The 21117-nt window shown below is 35.7% G+C and overlaps 1 protein-coding gene across 1 annotated transcript in view; it reads right to left on the bottom strand.

The window, feature by feature from the left end:
• The window catches only part of SDCCAG8 (SHH signaling and ciliogenesis regulator SDCCAG8), a 265480-nt gene that overhangs the window by 116935 nt on the left and 127428 nt on the right, over positions 1 to 21117 (bottom strand). Inside the window, 1 exon segment of the mRNA XM_007462638.1 lies at positions 14730 to 14872. Within this exon segment, the coding sequence (XP_007462700.1) occupies positions 14730 to 14872 (143 nt within the window).

The raw sequence follows: 21117 nt of genomic DNA, 5'->3' as shown, positions 1-21117 counted from the left end.
GGAAAGAGTATTCCAATTAAGAAATTTTACACTGAAATGCTTAAAATGTACAAATATGTACCATTTCAATTATAAGCTATATATTAACACACAGCTCCACTACTGCTTTGAAAACCTTAACCCATGATATACAAATCAATTCATGTATATTTTAAATTCCATCATTTAAAAACTAAACAATTCTGCTTAAATAATGCTCAGATATATGTTGCCAAACAAACACATCATCTATCTAAAGAAATGCAGTTGTATCAATAGGCCAGTTTTGTGAAAGAAATAAACTCATAGGAATTAGGTGAAAATGATACTCTCAATTAAATTTACTCTGTGTCATCTACAGCCAACAAGTACTTACCCTACCTTCCTAAATTGAACATGAAATTACTTTATGTTGAATTATTCACCACTCTTTTAGACAACTATATTCTTTAGGAAAAAGGCAAAGCAATGACTTGACTCAAATTTCTTATAAGAAAAAGGAAGATCACTTTTTAGGAGAAAATATATTTTAAACAAAGCACTGTTACAAATGTAAAGCTAAAAGGCACTTTGTTCACAATGTTGCTTTTATAATTTGGAAGAATTACCCCAAGATTTAATCTTACTGCATGTGCTTTTATGAAGTAAAATTAATCAAGTCTATAAACTTTTCTATATTATTTTTAGAAAAGATAAACATTTTTTCACTGCCACATAATTGAAAGCAGGTTTTATTAATAAAAAGAGTCTAAAAACACACAATTTAAAATTTGAACCTTAGGTTTGGACTGATTAAATGTAATTTATTAAAAAAGACTTTGCCAGAGAAATTTTTCAGATGCATTTTAAGAAAATTATTGTAATACTAAATATAAAAGTAAAAACAAAACCCAAAAAACGATAGCTTAAAATCCAAGTACAAAGACATTCTTTTTTAGCTCTAATTTCAATTTTATTACTAATCTCCAAAATACTCTATATCCTATAAATCACTCTTAGGTAATATATATAATATAATTTAATATATGGAGTTTGAACACAAAATATGAATTCTAAGAGGTGCTTTCATCTTCCTAAAACATAATTTCTAAATAATTCCATTTTATGTGGAAAAAAATTCAAAAGTAATATCTAATTGACCCAGCAAGTTTGTTAACACTGTTCCGGGTATTTTTCCCCTTTAGTGTAATCTGTGCTTTGACTGTAGTTTGGTTACCTGGATCCCTGCTTCTGAATAGCATGGAAAGAATACTGCTAATTTGATCACTTCTACGGTCTGATTTGCTATATAAAAGAAAGAAGTATTAGCAAAATGCTAGTTTAATAGAGGCTGCTTAAATTACCGTGAAAGAACTGTTCATTTTTAGCAAATTGCGTTTGAAAAACGCAGTAGTAGGCTTGTTTTGGAAATTTGTATAATAAGAACATAAATAAAAACCACTCAGTTTAACATCACTAATAGTCACACACAGATGCATGAATGTGCACGCACACACACACACACACACACACACACACACACACACACACACTTTTCCCCTCCATAAATACGTAGGAAAAAGAACAGGGAAATAATACTACGATTACTTTTACAAATGAGCTAATTTAAGGAATTCAAAGACTACTGTTAATGTTAATTTGCTTAATGTATAACATGCTTATTTTATCTTTTAAATAGAAAACACTAGGAAAAAGTTTTAGATAGTTTGCTACCAACACGGGAAACACAAATTTTACAGAAAAAATAAAGAGGCATTGAAGCAATGTTGCCCGGTTGCACTAGAGAACAGGAAAGCCGTTTCTAAGGGCACTGCCAGGTAAAGACCAAGAGCTGATGTCATTCGCATTCTTTAACATCAGTTTTCCTAAAACAGCATAGGGATGTAGGATGGAAGGTAAAATATTTAAACTCCTTAATAAAGAACTGACCTTAATTTATCTACATTCTGAATGAGACTAATAGTTCTGCTTTTCTAAGAACTGAAAATGATGAAAATACTATTATTTTCCTCTGGTTTATTGATTTTTCTGCCTATATATTCATGAAGTCTTTTAATACCAGAGGATATTCATTCTTCCACCCCCTTCCTCAATTACCTTAAGGCAAGACCTTCTTTCAGATGTGGAAATATTTGCAGGACTGCAGGACAAAGAACTGAGACATTTTCATAGAGTTGATCAAGGGGGAAAAACAGATTTGCAAGATTCTGTTAAAGAGTAAGAAGAGACTAAATGACAACTTTAAATCTGCCACAGTCATTTACTAATGTGCTGCTATATCAAATAAGTCTAATTTTTTGACAGCACCAAATTAGATTTATTGCAGAAACTGCTGCATAAATAGCATATGGCTATGTTATACCACCTATTTCAAATCCTGGTAATGTTTCCCTTCCCCCTTCAAAATGAATAAATTGAGCCAAGCTACAAACCTTCTGCGAAAAAAGAAATATACTAGTTCAAAAACAGATGTAGGCGATCTGGATTTCTTTGTTAAAGTAATAGTTTTAGCATGAATGTCCCACTTCTATATTTAAAAAACCATGACTCCTTAATAAGTTATTAAATTTAGTAAGTCAGTTTTCTCTTCCATTTCTTTCAGAATGACTTAATTTGATTTTTGTTTTAAGGTTTTAGGTTCTGAATTATGCTTACATTTTGATGTTCAATCCACAGTTACACGGGGGAAAAAAGAAGGGCAAGTGGCTCTGAATCAAGCATGGCTTAAATCAGGTTATGAGACATTATTAAGCACAAATGCATGTATTGTATGGTTGCTTTTGGTTTTCATTTGTGAAAGACGTCGTAGAAATCATATCAAAAAGTCTTCGCTAATTTTAACTATAGCTTTGATACTGCAAACTCTTTGATGCATAAAATATATAAAGTGATCATTCCATGTGCCACACTATACACATTAGGACGGCAGAAACGTACAAACTGCAAAAATCAAAGTTCCATGAAAACTGGGATTGAAAACTCACACGACAGTTCGGAGATGGACAATTCTTCCTTTCTCAGTCTCTACCCTGATACCCACCCCACCCCCAACTGTGATGCAATTCAACTCAATTTTTCTTTTTGAACAAAAGTTTCAGTTCTTCCTTAGATGGGAAAGACATTGCAAGGTCTTATCTCAGACCAATGGGCACACCACTGCAAACATCATGGCACTCGGCTACCCCGCAGACTCCCTCTCTGTGGTCAGTCTTCCCAGCTGCCCTATCTGTTACTGTCTGATTAGTTCTGCTAAGGAGCCCCTCCCCTGCCAGCTTTCGGTGCCATCTGTTCTACACAAGATGGCTGCTGCCCAGCAACCTAACACTGCCCTCCTACCTGGCACCCGGCTACCATCCTTACCCCAAAGTGCTAACACAGGTTCTCACTGCTGGCAGAGTCAGGATTTCATTACTACTACTTTGACAAGTGCAGGGTTGTTTGTAATTTCTCTTTTATCCTGATTTTGATTGTACAACCACCTCCCACTGATTCAGTTTGCTTCAGTTTTGTTGCTCACAGATTTTACTCTCCACATTAATCTCCCTCTGGCATGTTACTGCATCTGTTCCTTTTTTTATTATTAATTTTCAAATTCCCACCATTTTTGACAAAAAGGAGGTAATCTACACTCTGTTTCTGCCCACTTCATTTTCTTTAATTTGGAAGATAAGTATGAAAGCATGCCAAAGAAGTTAATTCTCCGTTAACAGTTTATTTTCTGGCATTCCTAAGCCTTTGTATATGAAAAACAGATAGGAATAAATGTTGACTGAATCACAACAACATAGTCAGAACCATTCCTGAATTTAATGAAAAGCAAACATATGAAACAGCATTTTTAAAGTTTATTAGTTATATGAGTTGTCTCATGCTGTCATTCCTTCTTCCACTTTTAACAGATAATTCTTTGTGGAAATTAGTCTGAGTGCAGGATCTGAGTTTGGGTACATCTATAGTTCTGACATGGGCTCTATTTTCACTGTAGATTAATTTTATTATTCCTTAATATAATTATCATCTTTCTTCAACCCAAACACTGATGACTAATTCACTTGCGAATGATTGCGAATAAATGCCTTATTTCAGAAATAGGCTAAGAATAGAGCATTGCCATCAGTGCAACAAAGCAGAGCTTAAAGACCCCCTAGGTTGTGGAGCTGCTTCCGTGAGATCTTGTTTAACAAACAGTTAATATCAGGAATGGCAAGATAGTTTTTCCTCTAAAGACAAAGAGGACTACTTAAGATTTAGAAAATAAGAAGTCATATATTTAACAATACACTCTCTTTGTGTCCCTAATTTGTCACCACCACCACATTGCAAAAAAGGACTTGAGTAATTTGATCACTGCCCTAACATTTTCTAGATTGAGCAACACATTGTGACTGATAATTAATTTTACATGAATTCATATTAATAGCATAGGAGTCCCTGAATAGATGAGCAACACCTCAGATTTACAGAAACCTGAATGAGTTTAAGTGATTTTCATACTCACATATATCCTCATAAAATCACAGTAAAGATCTGTAGGAAAAAAAGTACAGTAGGAGATTTTTCCCAAGGCAACAGAAGATAACCGTAAACAGACCTATGCCCAGCCAGGTGAACCACACTTCAGATCTGCTATAGGAAGATCAGAAAATCTTGAACACTGCTAAAACCCACTTTTAAGGCCCCATCTTGAACACTGCCTACATCTGTCTCTTGCATATATTCCAACAGTGACTTGTTACTTTATTTTATATAATTCTTTTGTGGGTACAGTTATATTTATAACTACTCCCTCAACCCAGGGTGCATTCTTTTGGTAAATCCCTTGGTCAACAATAGGCTTCTTGGAGGTAGTCACACATAGGTGTCAGAGGGATAAGTTACAAAGACACTGGTACCCTCCCTGCAGGAATTCCTTTGACACTCTCCCTGTGCCCCACCCTCCCCATCGCTTGGTCAGGGCAGGAGATGCTCAGCCCTCCCACAGGTGACCTGCGCTTGCTGGGGAGAGGCCACACAGACCCAAGGTGAAGCAGTCTTTGCTCAGCTGGTCATCGGCTTTACAGGCTGCTTCCAAACATTTTCTGACCTCTCTTGTACCCACTCTGAGTTCCTGAGTTCAGGGAACCATCTCCTCTGCTTGGCCAATCTAATAAAGTAGTAGCTTAATAAAAGTTTGTTTACTTGAATTGGGCCCTGCTCCTCCATGAGACATGGCCCTAGATGGGCACTGAGGAGACTGGATATACTCCAAGCCTCCTCTTTTCTCAGTATCCTTAAAATGAGCTTTGATTCCAGGATTTATCAACCAATGAATCACTCTACGATCTACTTGTGGGTATCAGGGAGCCATTAAATTACAAGTGAGTAATGCCTAATACTGAGTTGATGATCTTTTATACTTCTTTTACCTGAAATTAGTATTAGAGAGCAGAGCTTTCCTGCAGAAAATTATTCAGACTTAGGGCTACTAGGATAACAATTCTGTTCTTGCTTTTTTTCCTCCTATTTTCATTGAACTTGATGTTCATTGCTTTGAATCCGGCAAGTGGTGTGGACGATGCCTTCTCAGTTTCCTCTGGGCTTCTTCAGCAAATGAATTGGCAGCCACCACCACCATGCTCCAGGCTGTGGGCCTGTGCGGCAGGGAGAACAGTACATCCCCAGCATGGATTTTCATTGCGCACACATTCGGGCTTCACAGACTGGGAGAAGCAAGCCAGGGAACGCTAAGCAGAACCTTCAGAGACACATTCCCTGGCAGCCTCTGACTCTAACCTCCCCTGCTCCGGGCCACACTGAGACCAGGGTTCTTAGCCCATCAAACAGGTGGAGCAGAGTGGGCTTGGGCAACGTGGTGTCCACCAGAGCAAAATGAAATGCCTTGTCTTTCCTGGCTCTCTGACAGCCTGTTCCCTCTGATACTGGGTGGGGGAAGGAAAAGAGGACGCAATTTAAAACAGTACCAAGGCTGTCTATTTCAAGACTTGAAGATGTTGGTTGCACATATATCCATTTAAAATTATTTTTGACACGTTCTCTGCTTAATTTATTCATGAAAGGAGTATAAGAAAAAAAATGAACTTAACTTTTAAATGGAAACTTAAGGCTAAAAATTCCTCAATAATTTGGAAAAAAAAGATACAGTTCACTATGGAATAGCAAGAATACATGTCAATATTATACCATTCCCTTCAAATGAAGAGATACTGAAAGCTTGGTCTTTTGACCTAAGCTAGTTGTCACCTGAAGAAGAGTGCAGTTCCTTCTGAATTTTTCACTAACAACAAAGACGAAAGGCACGTTTATACAGCATTGACAGAGATCTTGTCAAACAGCCTGCTGACGAACTTGGTGCTAGAGACACAGAGATGAAAATGGCCTGCTTCCTGGCCCATGCACTGAGAATTTACAATCCCCAAAGTATTTCTATTTAGCTTTGAATTATGTTTTTATGCTTCTTTGTGAACATGAATCCAGATCACAGGTTCTAGAGTGTGATGGACCCAGTTCAAAGTCTGCCTCCTCCTTCCTGCTGTGTGACTCCTTGTCTCACCCTTCCAAGACTCGGCTTCCTTGGGCTTGTTGTTCTGACTGAGAAAGCAGGGTGCCTCAAGTTTCTTGTGTAAAATATCTAATATTTTACAAAGCATTAGCTTTGTAAAATGCAAAAAAAAAGAATTATTAGAAAATTTTTTTAAAATTTAAAGATACAAAAAAAAAAAGAGCACACTGACCATGTACTTGGATATCGTGGCAATTTAAAATGATAAAAACGTTTCCAAACACTCTCACCTTTGGATCTATCTTGCCACAGAGTAGTAACCTACAACCCATCATGGACCACACTTACTATATAGCACTGTTATAGGAAAACAAGGCACAGTGCTTGGCATGTGCTAAACATTCACCTATGTATCCTTTATATCTCTCTTTTTATATTCTAAGAGTTCTTTAAATAAAACCACAAAGCATCTCTGTGGAGAACTGATCATGCCTCCTTGGATTTATGTTGACAATAGAGAATCTCTCTCAAACCAACATGACAGAGATGTACCCCTCTTTCTCTTTCCACTTCCAACCATCCCTTAGCCAAAGGAAAAAGCAGGGATTGTTAAAAAGACAACAGAAGGGACATCTGCTGTTTTATTTACTCAGGATCCTGACAACCTTCCCCTAGTAAGAGCACCTCCCCTTGCTTAGTACAACTCTCTTCCCTTACTCTTGAGGTTCTGCCAAGGCTGCCAGCCACAGCACCCAAAAGGGTGTGTGTGCACATGAGTCAGCTTTGAAATTTGAACTGAAGGTTCTGAATTGGAAGTGGAGAAGCCAGGACGTCACATTCTTACAGTTTGAAATCAAGGGCATCTCCTTTATGTTTAGTTCAGATTGAAGGATGTGGCCCCATGCTGTGGAAGAACCTGAAAGAATGAGCCAACATTCAGACAGAAGTCGAGCCCTGCGATTGACAGAAAATAACTGCACGATGGTGCCGCCTGGAGTCCCTGGTCCAGGAAACCCCGAGGCCCCAGTCGCACCTGGGTTTTACATGGTCTGGTTATCAAACTAATAATTCCCCCTTTGGGGGTTTCTATTACCTCAACCAAAGAGTCCTGACTCATACTGGTAATCTGAGAGGTCAAACCACTAAGAATGCACTTACCAATAGTTATTAGGTGGAAGCTAAAGGCTCTGGAATGGAAGCCTTAATCACCTCTCCCCAGGTAAAGCACCCATAATAATCGGACAACCTGGTGACTTCTCTCTTATACTCTTTCTCCTTTCAAAAAGATACGAACACTATAGCTCAAGTTGCTATCTCTGGAGGACATAAGGTCAAATTGTCCCATCTAGACCACAAAAGTAGGTCAAAGCATAATACCTATTTTATGGACCTCCCTTAGATTCCTGCTCTAAGAAATGCTTTGAAGTACATATCATTAAAAACGTTATTTATGTAAAAGGGGATATACACATTTTAAAGGTAGCCCTGCTGATATAAGCTGGAGCCTAATATGTAATATCATAAAGTAATCTGCCCACATGTATGTAAATGGTAGTCTTGCGAGAGGGATTTAAATTCTATAGCTTTTTAAAGATGTTGGGACATGTCAAAAACAAATATGTGAAGGAATTTCCACTTTTTAATAAAAGCCTCTCTTTCCTCTTGGGTAAAAAAGGAGTGAAGTAAAGGAGAATGATAGTTGTATTACAATGTGTTAAATGACTAAGGCAAATGATGAGCCAAAGGACACTGTTTCTTAGGAAAAGCATAGCCAAGACTACAGTTCACTGACAGGTATTTATATCAGTGTATAAGGGAGCAGCTAACACTAATCTCTATTATAAATTTACGTGACAGATTTTCTTGGTTGTCTTGTAGAAACAATCGCATTAATCCATTTTCCTACTAATTCACATAGGACTACAGCCTGATGGATAACTGTATAGGCTTTGCAAGCAAATTGCTGGGTTTCAAATACATACCAGCTGTGTGACTTTAGATGAATTGTTTTGCTTCTTTGTGCCTAGTTGCGTCAACTGTAAAACAAGGAAATAATAGTCTGCATCTTACAGGGCTATTGGGAGGGATAAATGAAAAGCACTCAGCTCAGTTCCCAGAGCACAGCAGAGGTTCAGTAAATGATGGCCCCTTGCCTTTAGCTCCTACCTCTATTATTATTTTTTAAAAAGCTACTTCATGTGGCATGGTACCAGGCAGATCCTAAGATGAATATATTCTTAACCTCAGAGACTGATACTTGTATGTATGTAACTTACTCTCATGTATGCATGTGTACCTCCCAAATGCCATTTTTCCCTCTGGAATTTACCATGAAACTTCCTTCATTTCCATTTTCCTATATCCAAATGCTACCAAGGATCGATAAGAAATTACCTGTCCCTCTGTCCCTGTAATACTTTATCTGGAATCTCCCTTCTGGATCTTATCATTTATCTTATCAACTCTTTGTGTATTTTTTTTCTTCCCCACTAGCCTGTAAGCTTCTGAAGGGCAGCATATGAAGCTATTTTATATCTCCCATCATCCCTAGCACAGTGTCTTGTAACAGGAAACATTCCATGCAGAGTGAGCAAATACATGAACAGATATCTTTAAATGTACTTCGAAGTTTGTTATTGAAAAGAGAGTTGTTTGACTACTACTAGCAAAGACATAACTGGGAAGGGAGTAGTCTTGCTTTTGTTTTCATGTATACTGGGCTATGTATGCTTAATGATCATGTTTATTAGGCACTGGTTTCAAACACTGTCAGAGGGGCCATCTTTTAATTACAGAGACCTCTAGTTTAAAATTGTGTGTGTGTGTGTGTGTGTGTGTGTGTGTGTGTGTGTGTGTGTGTGTGTGTGTGTCTGAGGTTTTCAAGTGAGCATATTTAGGGGAGAGGCATACTACACTTTACCAACCCTACTTGAATTGTTAGAATGGTTATCATTTGATTCGGCTATGCTTAAACATGTATGTGCATACTAAGTTAAAAATGAAAAAAAATTACAAAATCATAACATAGTATAATATGTACAAGAAAAATTCCCAACAAAAATTTTCAATCTTATATCCATGTCTTATTTTTTACCCTGATATACCTGATAATACATATATATGTATATATTTGTTTATTTATATATCAATATTGGGCTTTAAACAAATAGTTGTAAACTTGCAATATATTAACCATTCCTATAATAATGACTTATTGAGCTCCAACTCTTTGCAAAGGGCTGAGGTAGGTACTCTAAAAAGTATAATATTAATAAGGCCTCTCCTCCCACTTGAGGAATAATGCATTATAGAAGGGAAGACTAGCAGGTACATAAAAACTTCAGAGTATGAATTTATTTTTTTCAGATTTTCATTTTTCCTGTTTTGAGGAATGTGTTCAGTAGTAGGAAGTGCCTTCAGCTCTAAGTAGGAAGGGTGATTCAGAGGGAAACGTGCTCCCTCTGGCATGGGTCATCAGGGAGGACTACAGTGGAAAAATCAGGATTTCAGGGAGACCTGGAAAAGAAGGTAAGATTATAACAGGACTAGAGAAGCTCAAAGGGGTATTCTGGGTGCAGAGAACAGTAAAGGGGGAGAAAAGTCCAAAAGTTGAAGGAGGGCTGCATCTGCTTAAATCACATGTTGGAAATCAGCATCTGAGAGGATGAAACTGGTAGCAATGAAATAAAACCAGAAGGTTGGGAGCCTGTCAGGCAACCTTAAATGCTGAGTGGTCTGGATCTTCTACAATAGTATGGCACCAAGGAAGGTTTTGGGAGCAGGTAACAGACTCAAGACAGTGCTTATGGATATCCACTTAGCAGTGGTTGGCACAAGAGACTGGAAGGATGTTAGGAGAGAACTTTCATAACCCTTATGAGACGCTGGCAGAGCCTAAATTATGATGAATGTAAAATGGTGGGTAGGAAGGACATTTCTATGAAATCTCTTTGGGCTTCAAACTAAGGAAACATTTTAAACACAGGATACTCCAAGCAATTTAAATACCTAATGTCCAGAAACAGGAATTTAATAATGCATTGTCTTAAATCATTGTTAGACTCATTGACTATCAGAGCTGGAAGGAAACTTGATGATCTAGTCTAACCTAATTTTATAGGTAAGTTATGTGCGTTCAAAGAATTAAGTAATTTGTCAAAAGTTGCAAAGGTAGTGAATGCCTGTGAGAAGATACTATAACTCAGTTTCCTTAACCCAAGGATACCTACCAACCCCCCCCCCCACACCCTTAGTAAAGTGTGTGGTTTTAATTGTTACTTCACCAAAAGCATACTTTGAATCATTCTTTATTCTTTTCTTACACATTTCAGTCTCCTTAGCTATTCTTCCACAGTACTTGAAAACATGGTCTCCTTAGCTATTCTTCAGTCTCCTTAGCTATTCTTCCACAGTACTTGAAAACATGGTCCTCTCTACATGCTTTCACCCACTCCTTCAGCTACAATATCTTTATGTAAAAGTATCCAGATCTAAACCTCTCGTCCTGATCTTTCTCCTCATGCTAGATCTACACTGGACATCTCCATCGGAGTTCCGAAATAAAACATATTCTTTCCTCTGCTACTCCTTTTACATTCCCTAGTTGAATTGATGGATCATCCAGTTAACACAGGCTAGAAACTTTGGAATCACCTTTAATTCTAGCCTCTCTTAGCACTACCTTAAATGCCTCTTGAAGATACTATTTCCTTTCCATTTTACTGGCTCAGTCACAGCTGAGGACTACTACTGTACTTATATTCTAATTGGAGTCTCTGCCAATCATCTCTTCCACAACCAATCTGTTTTCACAGTGCCTTTCAATTACCTTCTTTAAATACACATTGGATCCTATCATAGTTCAAGCTCTCTTGACTTCTTACTTGAGTTAAACAGCCTCGCAACTGAGGAACTGTAAACGTTTTCTATAAAGGGCCAGATAATAAATATTTTAGACTTTGAGGACCATACTCAATTCTGCCATGGCAGTGCTATACATTATACATAAAGGATAATCATGGCTGTGTCCAATAAAACTTTACTTATGCATGTATAATTTTTATGTGTCATAAAACATTGTTTATCTTTTTTCCCCCCAACCCTTTAAAAATATAGAAAACATTGATAGCTCATGGACCATAAAAAAACAGATGATGTGCCAGATTTGGCCTATGGGCTGTAGCTGCCACCTCTGTCCTAACTGGCCTTCTTGTCTCCTACAACAACTCTCCAAGTTCACTCTCCACACGGCTGTCTGAGTCAGGATCCCAACCCAAAAAGTTGATCATGTTGGCAGCCCTGATTAAAGTACATCAAGAGTAACTCCAGAATATGGCCCACAAGACCCTTCCTCTGGTTCCTCTCCCCTTTCCAGGTTTATCTCTTGCCAAACACCTAATGTGACTGTAGAGTTTATATTCCCTCCCATCTTTATGTCTTTGCATATATTGTTCCCGCTACCTGGGGTATTCACCCCACCTTTCTCCACTCTCAGGACTCCTATTCATGAACTCAGAAAGCTTTCCCTATCACCTTCAGTGGCAATGTAGAATGAGCCAGTTCTCCTTTATATGTGCTCCTGTGGCAATCTTCACTTCTCTAATTACACTGTTATCACACTCTACTATAATTGCATATATAGATCTGGCTCCTTAGTAGAGTGTGAACAACCTAAGGGTAGGAACTGAGTTTTTTTCTCTCTCTATGTCCAGGGCCATCCAATGTACTTAAAAGATAGTAGGTGCTCAATAAATACTTGTTAAATAAGTGAATGTTATATTTACTAACTGGGCCCTTCAATAAATGAATTTCTATTTTCCATTTTTAAGTCCAATTAGACAATAAAGGGAAATTCCAAAAAAGTGACAGGTTATTTTTCTTTCAGATTGGCCTATGGATTTCTACCCCAGTTTTAATTGTCTTTGCCCTAGAAGATTTGAATCCTTATTTTATCATTACTTTATATCATCTTTTTCATATTTAATTTTAAACTTTGTTTAGAATATGCCACTCAAAATATTTAAATTCAGACTAAATGAAGCACTACCTGTGTGGGATTTATTTATTTCAGCTGGTTTACACTGAAAAAGAGAGACATGAAGTTTCCCAGTCACACACTTGAGTATATGAATCAATAAAGAATGGTGAGGGGAAGCAAACTCTAAAAAACCCCAAACTATATATCAGAAATATTTAGCCCAACAACCAAGTCACATTTTCAGTGCAAAAGAGAGATATACACAGTTCCTTCCATTTTTTATTGTCATCTTTAAATTTATGAATGTGGATTTTATAAAACATCAATATAGACTAAGTGTAAGATGCTTACAAAAGAGTATTACTTTTAGAAAATAGGTAATTAAGTTTTATTTTCTATAAGACTAAGTTAAATTTTGGTAGACTTGTTGTAAATAAAGCTCAATAGAAAAAGCTTTCTATGGAACCAAGCAAAACCGTTTTTCTTAAGAACAAAGGAATTAGTTACCACCAGTCCATTTTCAGCAGTTGCTGCATCTTAATATGCTTTACTTGCAAGAAATGGATCTTGTCAGACAGTACAAATTGATACTGCACAGGAAAGCTCTCTATGGACTTTGACTTAAGAAATTAACTCTCTGAATAAGACAGAATGGCAAAGGGGACAAAACCAGCATTAATATTTATTTATTGAAGCTCAGCCACACTGAGACATTAAAAGCTGTCCTATTTCTGTGGGTTAGTGGTACTTAGCACACAAATGATTGGTTCTCAATAGAAGTCTGACAGAGAAGAACGATTAACTATCATGATCAAGCTAAATTCCAAAACTTCTAAGATTAAATAACCATAGGAACTATGGTAACATTACATTCTCAGTTCTACAATGACAATACTCTAGATGGGCATGAAAAGAATGGTTACTATTCTGCAATATTAAGCAATTTTTTCTCATAAAACTGTTTCATCTCTTGGGATTTTTCCAGATATCACACATGTATAAATGATTTGTTTTCTTTCTTTCATTTTTTCCTTTCTCTCTTTCTCCTTCTTTCTTCTCTTTTTCTTTCATTGTTTAAAAAGGAAGTTGGCAAACCATTTGGAATATTACCATAACAAAATGTTTTTAACCAAGTTTGATTTTAACAGAACTAGAGGCATCTTAACACTAACCCAAAACTTTGGGAGGTTCACCAACCTCTAGAATATTTTTTTTCTCCAAATGCAGGCTGTTCAAGTGGTGCTTTTCTCCATCTGTTATCATACCGTGCTCAGAATTACATTGTCATATTTAATGTAAAAGGGATCAGTCCCCTTACATAGTTTAAATTCAACATATTACTATGATTAGAAGACCAGTGTTTTTCTAATTTATGAATAAACCAAATTTTATAAACTTACATGTCTATTTAGACAAAGTTCTCTCTAAAAACTGAAAAACTCTAAGAATTGAACAAACCCAAAGCCTTGATCTGAAAACTGAAAAATTGTACTAAAACTCAAAGGGAAAAAGGAACCCATTTATATGGTAATGTGACTTACCTACAATTTCAGTTTAAATTGTTCTCTGTGTATATTTATGTATGTGTGTGTGTGTTTTCAATACAGCAAATTGCCCAGTGTTTACTACCAAAAATGTCTTACTGTAATTTAGGGCTGAGCTACATGTTTACTAAAGTTTTATGACAATGATGATCACATCATAATATCTCATGATGGAAGCAATGTAATTTGAAATCATGATAGTGTAAGCATGGTTATAGTAATGGTTTAAACATGAACAGTGCTAATCAATTTCATCTCTAAATTTTACACCTCCTTAGGACTCAGGTTGCTTATTTTGTATCAGTTCCATCTCAGTTTGCATCTCAGAATGTCTTTTACTTTGTCTCTTTCACCACTGACAGTATCTGATTGTTTTCCTAAATATATTCCTCAGATACCTCAGTTCAACATTTTTATTAGACACAGAATTAACAGGAGAGTAGTGTAGTGGTAGAAGAAATATGTCATTTTGCTTATATTGATAGAGAATCACCTAAATATTTGAGCATTGTAGATGAAAGGTTTTGTAATATATCAGTAATTCCCTGCCACACTTATCATTCACATGTCTGGGTGTTTTGCTTACAACATCTCCACTTTTCTTAATATGCCTAAAAACTGTGTGTTAATTGAATGACTAAGACTTAACACTAACAACTGTTTGGAAGCCTGTGGCAAAAATCAGTGGAATGAAATTGGTGCTATGGTGCATAATGGGATTAGGCAGTACCTGGTGAGGTGCAGTTGGTGCTCAGATTTGCCCAGCAGTTCTGTCAGTTTCAGGCACTCCTCTCTGGCCCGGGTTGCCTTCTGCTGCTCCTGTTCCAAGTGCTGCTTGCTTTCACTCAGTTCTAAACTCAATTTCTCTATTTCCTTAGGTAGAGAGAAGAGGGAAAAAGCATCCTATAAAATATATGCACTTGAATTCAAAATTATCTCATTTTTATTTTTGCCATGAATTTTAATGTGATGAAAAATTATTAGAAAATTTAGGCTAGCTTCCATTTCATGACAAAGGGAACTAACACAGCCCAAACTGCACATTAGTGAGGATTTTTCAGATCGTAAGATTCAGTCTAATTTTAAAAATGAAATGATTAAATGAGAATAGTCAAAATGGATAATCTGCACTTTGAATCTAAGGCTCAGTCCCTTTAAAAAATAATACGAACTTAAAAAGTCACTATTTTTAAAATACAACATTTCTGTTTGTGAGATTAGATCAGACATGTGCAGTGATTTACATCAAACATGAGACTCTCTTTTTTAAAAGATACATTTATGGTTTCATTTGGATGTTTTGAAAACCAAATTAGATCGTAAAATAATTTAAGATATCTTTTAGAAAAATGTGAGGTGGAAAAGAAGGCATCATTATGATGCACAATATTATTTGGAAAACAATAATTTAGGAAAAAAATAAAGCATGAGAAGCTTCAAGTGTTTTGAATGTATGACATTTCTGAGCTAAAATAATATTGCATTATAATTGCATTTTAAAAAGGCAACAACAGTACTCTAAGATTAATAAACATCTAAAACATACGAAAATTTATGATAGTTTATTATTTGGTCTCAGTATGAAATTATCCTTTTTTTACTGAAATTCAAATATTTCAAAGCAAAAATATGTTACATAGAACATAGTTTAAATAATTTATACATTAAAGTACAAATATTTATTTATTATGGAACATCCATAATTTAAAAAAAAAGAAAATAGAAGGGATAAATATTCAGACTATTAAAACAAGAAAAACAAAAAAGGGGAAAGTAAAGGGTTGAAACGTTTTCAAATTCAGCAGAAAGCAAGAAGCAATTTTAATACACAAAAATGCAATCTACTCTTGGAAAACAAAACCATGTCTAAGTAGAGTTTTAAACTTGGTATTTAAGTACATTCTAATTTCCTCATGTCATTACTCAATATTCTGAACAATCTACAACTATATTTAATATATCAGGCAGGATAAACTAAATAATTTATTTTTCTACATTTATTACACTACAAATATTCAGTTTATCCCCATCAAAACTGTACATTACCAACAATATAATAAAACAACTTACTATAAGTTATTTATTTTTAAAAATCCTAAGTAATAATGAGTATATTGCTTTCATTCAGAGTAGATTTTCTGTATCTTTCAGATTAGGATACTAAGTGAAACTGATTTGTTTAAAATATTTTTAACCATTAAAGTTATATCAATATATTTCCATTCATAACTAAATATAAATAGATGGAAAAATATAATAGAAAAGTCTCCTAAATTCTGTCTAACATTTATGAAATTAACAAAAAAGCAAAGAAATATAGAATTGGAATTATACATTAATTTTAAAATTTCAAAAATTCATTCATTAATTTTTTTACACAGTGCTATATGCAAGAATCTATACTAAATATTATCGTGGACTCAGAGAGTTCCCATCTCTACACTCAGGACTTAACAATTCAGTTGAGTAAATGAGACATAAACACACAAAAAGACTATCAAAATACAAAGCATATAAAAAACAACAAATGAGATTTAGAGAAAATCTGTGCTTCAGTAGGCCAGATTAGGGATACACTAGCATGGGCAAGAAAAGTAGGAAAGAAGGTAAGGCCACATAAACTCATGCAATGATAGATTAGACCAATTATGAAACAACTTGAATTCTAGATTTATAAAGCTGTATTTTTCTTATAGAGAATGAGGAAAAAATGGTTTAAACAGGTATGCAATATGAGAGCAGAGCTTCAAAAAACTGGATCAATGTGTATGATCATTAAGATAGTAGAGACTGGCAGTAGGGAGACCACAAAAAGACAGGTGCAATACTCCAAACATGAGAAGCAGAGACACTTAAAACAGAAGTATAAAGAGAACATAATGAGTATATGTAAATATCAATAAAAGGAGAGCTATCAGGAGACAACAAAGAATTTTGAATTGAGAGGATACCAAAAAATGACAGAAATAGAAAATGTATAAAATTCCAAACTTTCTTCAAAAGAAAAGGTACAAGGACTTCCCTGGTGGTGCAGTGGTTAGGAGTCTGCCTGCGAATGTAGTGGACACAGGTTCGAGCCCTGGTCCTGGGGGATCCCACATGCCACGGAGCAGCTAAGCCTGTGCACCACAACTCCTGAGCCTGCACTCTAGAGCCCACAAGCCACAACTACTGAGCCCGCGTGCCACAACTACTGAAGCCAGAGCATCTAGAGCCCGTGCTCCGCAACAAGAGAAGCCACTGCAACGAGAAGCCTGCGCACCACAACAAAGAGTAGCTCCCACTCTCTGCAATTAGAGAAAGCCCGCGCACAGCAACGAAGATCCAATGCAGCCTAAAATAAAATAAATTTAATTAATTAAAATAAAAAAGAAAATGTGCAACAAGTTTTATAAGTATTTTCCAACAACAACAGCGTATGTAACCTTACATTGGTAATTAGGTTTTAAGCATAAAGCAGCTGCTTTCTTAATCTCACGTAATAAAAAGTCAGAGGACACACTGAAAGTCAGTCAAACACAGAGATAAAGAACATGGGCCCAAGAGTCAACACAAATCAGGGTTTCAGACACAGCTCTGGCACTTTCCAGCTCTGTGACCTTGGACAAGTGACAAAACTCTTATCAGTTTCTTCAGTCTAAAATGGGAGTGATAACTCTAGCAAGCTCCTAAAACTACTGTGAAGATAAAATGAGATGATGAGTACTTAGCAGAGTGCCTAGCATATAGTAAGAGCTGAAAAAAAGACAGCTAGTATCATTACTACTGATTTTTCTCTGTCTTTCAAGAAGAGCAAAAATATAAGTAGAAGAAAAAGACCTGCCTAAGGATATATAGTTATCACTGAGGACTAAAGAGTTCTTGATTTAGTTCAATAAAATTTCCAGATAAAGTCCTATTTTGGAGAAAACCAAATAAAACTTTATTATAATTTCAAAATGCAAAAAGCATTTTTGCTAAGAAGATGGAAAATTACTGCCTGCTTCTGATTATCTGTGCCAGAGAAACAGCTTATTGGTGCAGATAATCAAAATCAACAAATAATCTAACCAGCTGGACCAGGGCTCAACACTTACTCCCTAAGTCAGGAAAATCTGCCATGGCACCAACTCCAACAGTTAAAAGAGGAATCTCTTGCCAGAAATGCCATACTCCCACTGGCAGGGTAACCCTTTGCCTCACCCAACTAGGTCAAGGCTGCTTCCTTGGCTGTATGTAGTGGTTCAGGGATTAAAGACCAACAACATTCGTAGGCCAATTGTACGCTACTCTCAAAGTACACTATTAACCTGCAATGTACAATGCAGTTTGATATGGCCATCTTTTGGCTAACCAGGCAAAGACGAGTCCAGATAGCTTTACACTGTACCAAAAGATACACTTCAAGTCATGAATGTAACCACAGGAATAACTAAAAGTAGAAACTGTTAAAAGTGGCTACCTCAGGAGAATAGTACCAAGGATGGGATGTGGAGAAAGGGAGACTCATTACTGTTCATTTATAATCTGTAATGTACCAAATTTTCTTATTAATCATGGTAAACTTTATTATAATTATTTATTAGATTTTCTTATCAAAGTAATGTGCCTAATTTAAGTCAGATAGTACACCCATCTCCAAGCCTTATCCTCAATGGCACACAGTATCCACCCTTGATACTTATCTTCATACATTTAAGTAACAGACTTATAATGCTATCCCTTGACTTTGCTACATTAGACATCATCTACTGACTTCCTATATTAAAAAAGGTAGTGATTTAGCTCTCTTATACCACCCAATATACCTACCTCATCCTCCCATATAACAATTTTGGTTAAATCATTAGTCAGTAGTTCATTCGCATTATAATGATTATAGAAATATTATTCACTACTGAGACAAGCATTATTCTGCTTAAATTAATTTTCTTGTAAAACATTTTATTATTTATGTAGAATTAATTGCTTGCTTTTTAATAGTTATTTTTCTAGGTAAGTAACATTTTTCCCCAAATGTTCAAACAGGTCACTCAAATACCCATCAATAAAATTTTTTCAAATAATGAAACATATCAGATAAATCATCAGTTCTGTTAAATTATTTTCCTAGATATATCCTTCTTGGTGACTTATGTCTGGCCTGGTTGATCTCTGTCTCGGGTTAAGCCTTACCCATGCTCCTATTAGAGTTTCCTATTTTCTGGGTTTTAAGTCATCCTGTTTTACAGTTTACTCCCTTTTTTGGTTGAAATACATTCTCCAGCTAACTTTCAAAAGAAAGGTTACATGAATAACACATTTTCAAAAAGTATCTGTATGCCTGAAAATGTTGTTATTCTATACATACACTTGATAATTTGGCTAGGTATGAATATCTAGGCTGAAATTAATTTTCATTCAGGATTTTTAAGGGATTACTCCACTGTCTTCAAGATTGTAATATTACAATTTAAAAGCCCTATGCCATTCTGATTCCTAATACTTGGTCTATGATTTGCTTTTTTGTTTCTGAAAGCTTTTATAATAATTTTTTTCCCTGGAACTTTGAAATTTTACAATGTTAGACTTTGGGATGGGCCTTTTTTCATGCATTGTGCTGGGTTTTCAGTAGGCCCTTTTCAATCTGGAGGTTTGTTTTCTTTAGTTTGAAGAAATTTTCTTGTACTATTCTTTTAAAATATTTTGATGCTATATATTTTAATAATTCCTCTTCCTGGAACTCCTGGACATTGGTTTTTGGCTCTGTTGAATTGATCATCTAATTTTCTTATTTATTTTCTCTATTTGTTTTCTGATTCTAACTTCTGAGATAGTCCCTTGACTTCATGTTCCAAAAATTCTATTGAATTTAAGAAAAAAATTTTAGCACAGTTTTCATTTCCATGAGCTATTTCTTTTTTCATTGTTTTTATATAGCATGCTATTTTTATCTTATTAATATAATATTGTATGTCTCCATTAAAATATTGAAGTATTTTAAATGTTCTCCTCTGCTAATATTGCCTCAGTTTCCTTTTTTGCTATTTATGTGTTTTAGACACTCTATTATATAAGAGGCTTTCTTCAAATACATAGTGATACTTGGCTGTCTTTTCATATTTGAGAATGAAGTACTTAAGAAAAGTTTGGATGAAATGATTTTTGGGTAATGTAATAGTTTAGATTATTCTTCAGCAAATATTCACTTCTATCACCCTCCCACTGGGATTGGAATACGCTATCTCTCCCCAGTGACTTTGGGCTTAACCATGTGATTTCACTTGGCCAATGGAATTTTCATGTCTATAATGAAAGCAGAAGTCATAAATATGTTTATGTGGTTTGACTTTGTTTTTATATTCTGGTGATTCTCCATGAGAAAAGCATGCCCTGGATAGCTGCTGCCCCTTTTGCCTGGACCACACAATAAATACATGTGGATCAGAACCAAACCCAAACCATAGCTAAGACAACCCACAACCCACAACCTGAAGCGGAGCCACCCAGTCAAATGCAGCACAACAGGTCAATGATATTCCAGCTGACCTGAAGACCGATGAACATGAGCATAAATGATTGCTATTGTAAGTCATGAGTTCCTTCAATATAAAATAATTGACAAACCACTCTAAAGGAACAAGGAGTGCTACAACTGTATGTAATCTTAGAGTGTATTTCATTTTTGAAACAACTGCATGAAGCATATAGGGCAGGTATCCTTGTTTATCCAAATAAGAAACTGAGGGTCAAAAACATTGAATGATTGTCCAAAGAAGTAAATCTAAGTCTTGAACCAGATGTACTGACATTGTTCCTCCATACCATACCATAAATTAGACAATAGCTTTTAATCTTTTTCTTTTCTTCTCTTTTTAACCAAGATCCATAGTAACAAATCCATTTTACATCACAATTTAGAAACATGCACACTCTCCCACATATATGTATAAATGTAACATTTCATAAAACAATATTAATCCTCATTATATGTGAAGCACTCAGACATTTCCTATTCCTTATTTTATTCCACGTTTAAAAAAAAAAAAAACCTTTTGGTTTCACCCCATAAAATCGACTTCATGATCCTACAATTTAAAAAGTAGGGGGCTTCCCTGGTGGCGCAGTGGTTGAGAGTCCGCCTGCCGATGCAGGGGACA

The sequence above is a fragment of the Lipotes vexillifer genome, unplaced genomic scaffold, assembly GCF_000442215.2.
Source record: "Lipotes vexillifer unplaced genomic scaffold, Lipotes_vexillifer_v1.1 scaffold104, whole genome shotgun sequence".
In the NCBI taxonomy this organism is placed as follows: domain Eukaryota; kingdom Metazoa; phylum Chordata; class Mammalia; order Artiodactyla; family Lipotidae; genus Lipotes; species Lipotes vexillifer.
This window is presented reverse-complemented; position numbering and strand designations above follow the sequence as displayed.